General features: G+C 48.7%; 1 protein-coding gene across 1 annotated transcript in view; it reads right to left on the minus strand.

The window, feature by feature from the left end:
- Positions 1–600: 600 nt before the first annotated feature.
- LOC103197675 (thiosulfate sulfurtransferase) overlaps positions 601–4619 on the minus strand; it is a gene marked incomplete at its 5' end in the record, with an annotated part of 9643 nt that continues 5624 nt past the window's right edge. The window contains one exon of the mRNA XM_007941627.2: positions 601–899. Within this exon, the coding sequence (XP_007939818.2) occupies positions 601–899 (299 nt within the window). The remainder of the gene's footprint in view (positions 900–4619) is intronic.

The raw sequence follows: 4619 nt of genomic DNA on the forward strand, positions 1-4619 counted from the left end.
GGTCCACAGAGAGGCTTCTTCTGAGTTGGGAAGGGCACCCAAGACGGGAGGCCACCAACCTTTTTCTCTTCTTAGAGGCCCTAGGGCCTGCATCATACCTCTTTGGATGCTCTGTTGTAAGGCCAGTTGTCCCCTATTCCCTATGGCACTGGGTCTATGGCAGGAAGGGCCAGTGCCCTGGCAAACCCTGGTTTTATCTCTGGGGCTTCTGGCACCCCCTCCTAGCTAGCCTTCCAGGAAGGTCCCAGCATGCTCAGGGTGGGGAGGAGGGGGGTGGGGTTGGTGAAGTATACCTGACATAGGACAACAGACATCTTCCTTGGGTCCAGCTGGAAGTCACCTGGGAAGGTGCTTTTCCTTGGTGGATTCTAAGATACTTGGAGGAGATGGGCCAAGGATGGGACCCAGGGATATACAGGCAAACACAGCTTCTCAGAAAAGGCAGATTTTATTCCAGTGTTGTTGGGGAAAGGGAACGTTTTAAACAGCTATTTTAAAAACTGATTAATCTCCTTCACCAGAGAAGTATAAACTAGCTGCAGGTCATGCCGGGGCCACTAAACTTGCCAGAGTTACAGCAGGTGACAGACGGGGCCCTGCTCAGGCCTTCTCACCGTTCCGCTGGGACATACGCGTCTCCGGGGGGGCCCGGTGGAACCACTCATACCAGGAGCCGTCATAGACAGCTACATCAGGCTTGCCGCAGAGGTAGGCGGCCAGGGCAATGTGGCAGGCGGTGACACCCTTTCGGCAGGTGGCAATGAGGGGCTGCTGGAGGTCCACCTTCTTGGCCTCAAACATGGCACGGAGCTCCTCAGGACTCTTCTCAAAGCCTTCTTCCGTCAGGAAGTTCATGAATGGCATGTTGATGGCGCCACGGATGTGCCCTGAGTCCAGTCCTGGGGTAAGGGCAGAGGACACAGGGAAGGACAGGGTTAGAGACAGTGTGCAAGGGGTCGAGTGGCACCTGGAGGCTGCAACCAGCAAGGTTTTAAGGATAGAGAGTTTTGCAAATAGAAATAACCTCTTCATCCTGTCCAGTATTCAATCTATCCCCAGCCCTACCTACATTCAATGCTTATGACTTGAGACACTTAACTCCCAAAAAAATCTGTTTGAAGTAGGAATGGCTGCAGGAAATAGGACTATGAGTCTCACCTCCACCATTTATTAGCTGTTTGCCTTGGGGAAACATTTCTCTGAACCTCAGTTTTCCCAGCTGTAAAAGGACTCAGTGGTACATACCTACCCCATGGGGTTGCTGATAAGAGCAAATGAGATGAAAATGCCACCTGTTGGGGCAGTTGCTGCGGGCACAGTGCTGAGAGGGAGAGACACATCGCAGGCCTTCAGGTTACAGTCTAACAAGGACGATAGATGTTAAACCACAGGATTCATTAAATATGATAACACCCCAGTTATAGGGGAGCTCTGGTAGCGTAGTGCCTAAGGCATTTGACTGCTAATCAGAAGGCTGGTGGTTCAAACCCACCAGCCACTCCTTGGAAGGAAGATGGGGCAATCTACTTCCGTAGTGATAGTGCCTCGGAAACCCAAGGAGGGGTCACTATGAGTCGGATCCGACTTGATGGCAGTGGGCTTGTGGGCCAGTTTACAGGCTTGTGAAATGGTTCACCTAGGGCTACACAGAATTAAAGGCAGGCCCAGGATTGCACCGGGTCCCCCTCATTTCCCAGTTACACACATGATTGTGGAAAGAGTATGTGGGTTGTGTTAGAGGTAAATTCAAATCCCAGCTCTATCACTTACCTGCTGGTGGCCTTAAGCAACTTATATCATTTCTTTGAGCCTCAGTTTACCCATAAGAAGGAGCCATGGTGGCACAGGGATTAAGGGCTTGGCTGCTCCCGGAAAGGTGAGCAGTTCAAACCTGCCAGACGCTCCAAGGGGGAAAAAATGTGGCCATCTACTTCTGTAAAGATTACAGCCTTGGAAACCTTATGGTGCAGTTCTACTCTGTCCTATAGGGTCGCTGAGAGTCAGAATTGACTTGACGGCAGTGGGTTTGGTTAATGGGGGTTTTCCCCATGGGTACAATGGGAATGAGGGTACCTCCTGTGTGTGGGCTACAATGGGGAGCATATAGCACATGGAAACACTGGCTGCAGCAGAAAGTGTGTTTAAAAACAGTTGTCATCAAGTCAGTTTCAACTCATGGTGATCCCATGTGAATCAGAGCAGACCTGCACTCCACAGGTTTTCAAGATCGTGACCAATGGGAAACACATTCCAGGCATGTCTTCTCCAACAACTCTGGGTGGGTATGGACAGCCAACCTTCCAGTTAGTAGTCAAACGTTCAACTGTCTGTGCCATCCAGGGACTCCATGGAAGACGTGCAGATGCTCAATAAACATTAGGGATCCCTGGGTGGTGCAAACCTTTAGCATGCTCACCTGTTAAGGTTGCAGGTTCAAGTCTATCCAGAGGCACCTCAGAAGAAAGGTCTGGAGTTCTATATTCAGAAACTCAGCCGCTGAATTCCCTACGAAGCACAGTTCTACTCTGACGCTTGGGTCATTGTGAATAGGAACTGACTTGAAGGCAACTGGTTTACCGCCTACCTGTAGATGGTGTTGCTCCTATCACTTCACCATATGCGGGTGGGGGGGGGAGCAGTGTGGTCCCATCAGACACATCCTAGAGCTGCTGGGTACTAGATAGAAGCAGAGTGAGGGTCCAGGCTGGCTTCCTGGGTCTTTTCCAGAATTGTCTCTGCTCCCAGTGTGGCTCCTCTGCCACGTCCAGTCACAGAACAGCACAGAAAGTAAAGCAAAGGGGACCAGGCCACAACCAATGCTGGAGGCCAGGCCTTGGTCCAGCCCCCAGCATGCCCCAGGATGCTCCCATCTTCCTCAAGCACCCCACACCTCGGAAGGCTTCAAGCACTGAGAGTAGGGCTGATATCCAGGTGATCGCAACTCAACGATGACACTATGTGCATCAGAGCAGAACTGTGCTCCATAAGATTTTCAATGGTTGACTTTGGGGAAGTAGATTGCCAGGTCTTTCTTCTGCATTGCCTCTGGTGGACCTGAACCACCAATCTTTTGGTCAGCAGCCAAGCGTGTTAACTGTTTGCACCACCCCAGTCTCCAAGAGTAGGCAGGAGTCAATGTTTTGTTTTGTTTGTTTGTTTGTTTGTTTTGGCTCCCCTTTATCAAAGAGAAATAGACAGCTGAGAGCTTGCTTTGATTTTGGAATTTCCTGACTCAGGAAACCAAATATTCACTCTAAAAAAATTCTTGACCAAATTAATCCTGCCAGTGGATTTTCTTATACCCAAAGTTGCATATCCTTTCTTTCCTGCTTGAAGCCTGGCTTGCTGAGTTTGAATTTCAAAAGATGTGCCTGAAGGGCCCAACAAAGATGCAACAATTGGTCTCTCCTCTTCAGGAGCAAAGAAGAATGAAGATCATGAAAGACGCATGGAAACAATTAGTCCAAGGGACTAGTGGACCATACACACCTTAGCCTATATGACCCTGAGACCAGAAGAACTAGATGGTGCCCAGCTACCCCTGTCAACCACCCAGAAAGGGATCAATGCAGGAGATCCTGCATAGAGTGGGAGAAAAATGTGGAACAAAACTCAAAGTCATAAAAAAAAAAAAAAAGACCAGGCTTACTGGTCTGGTAGAGACTGGTGAAATCCCCAAGGCTACAGCCCCTAGTCTCTGTTTGTGGCTGGAATTGAACTGACTCCTGTGGTTTCCGGTCAAACAACAGACAGGCATGTAAGGTGAACATTTACACCAGGTAGGTACACTCCTTAGAACAATCACTCATGAGAGACCAGAAGGGCAGCATTTGCACAGGGAGATACCTCAGAGGGCAGGAATACACAGGAAAGAAGGACACTGGGAAAAGGTAACCACAGGGAGGAAGTGGGAAGAGAGCTGTTACACTGTGGGGATTGCAGTCGATGTCATGAAACAAAATGTGTACGAACTGCTGTGTGGAAAATGAATTTGCTCTGTAAACTTTGACCCAAATCACAATTTAAAAACTAAACAGCTATGACTGAATAGAGGGCCAGAGACTGTCTAATGACCTGGTACTAGTTGATGTCAACAAAAAGGGGAGCCAAAACCTAACCCAGTGCCATCGAGTCAATTCCAACTCACAGCGACTCTACAGGACAGAGTAGAACTGGCCCAGAGGGTTTCCAAGGCTATAACCACTACAGAAGCAAACTGCCTCGTCTTTCTCCTGCAGAGAAACTGGTGGGCTCGAACCGATGACCTTTTGGTTAGCAGCCAAATGTTTTAACCACTCGCCATCAGAGCTCCTTAAAAGGAAGAGGGTAAGGTTCAATTATGTTATGAATAGACAGGCTTACAAGGTGAAAAATTACACCAGGGCGGTGCACTCCTTAAAACGATCAACAACAGAAGATCAGAAGGGCGGCACTAGTGCAAGCAGAAAGCACAGAAGGCGCGGACGTGCAGGAAGGACACAGGGAAAAGGTAACCACAGGGAGGAAGTGAGAAGAGAACTGTTACATTAAGGGGATTTCAGTTAATGTCACAAACCAAAATGAATGAATTTACTCTCTAAACCCCAATCACAAAAAGTTTAAAACATAAAAAAAAAAAA

Source organism: Orycteropus afer, unplaced genomic scaffold (assembly GCF_000298275.1).
Source record: "Orycteropus afer afer isolate SDZICR_OR568_19922 unplaced genomic scaffold, OryAfe1.0 scaffold00083, whole genome shotgun sequence".
In the NCBI taxonomy this organism is placed as follows: domain Eukaryota; kingdom Metazoa; phylum Chordata; class Mammalia; order Tubulidentata; family Orycteropodidae; genus Orycteropus; species Orycteropus afer.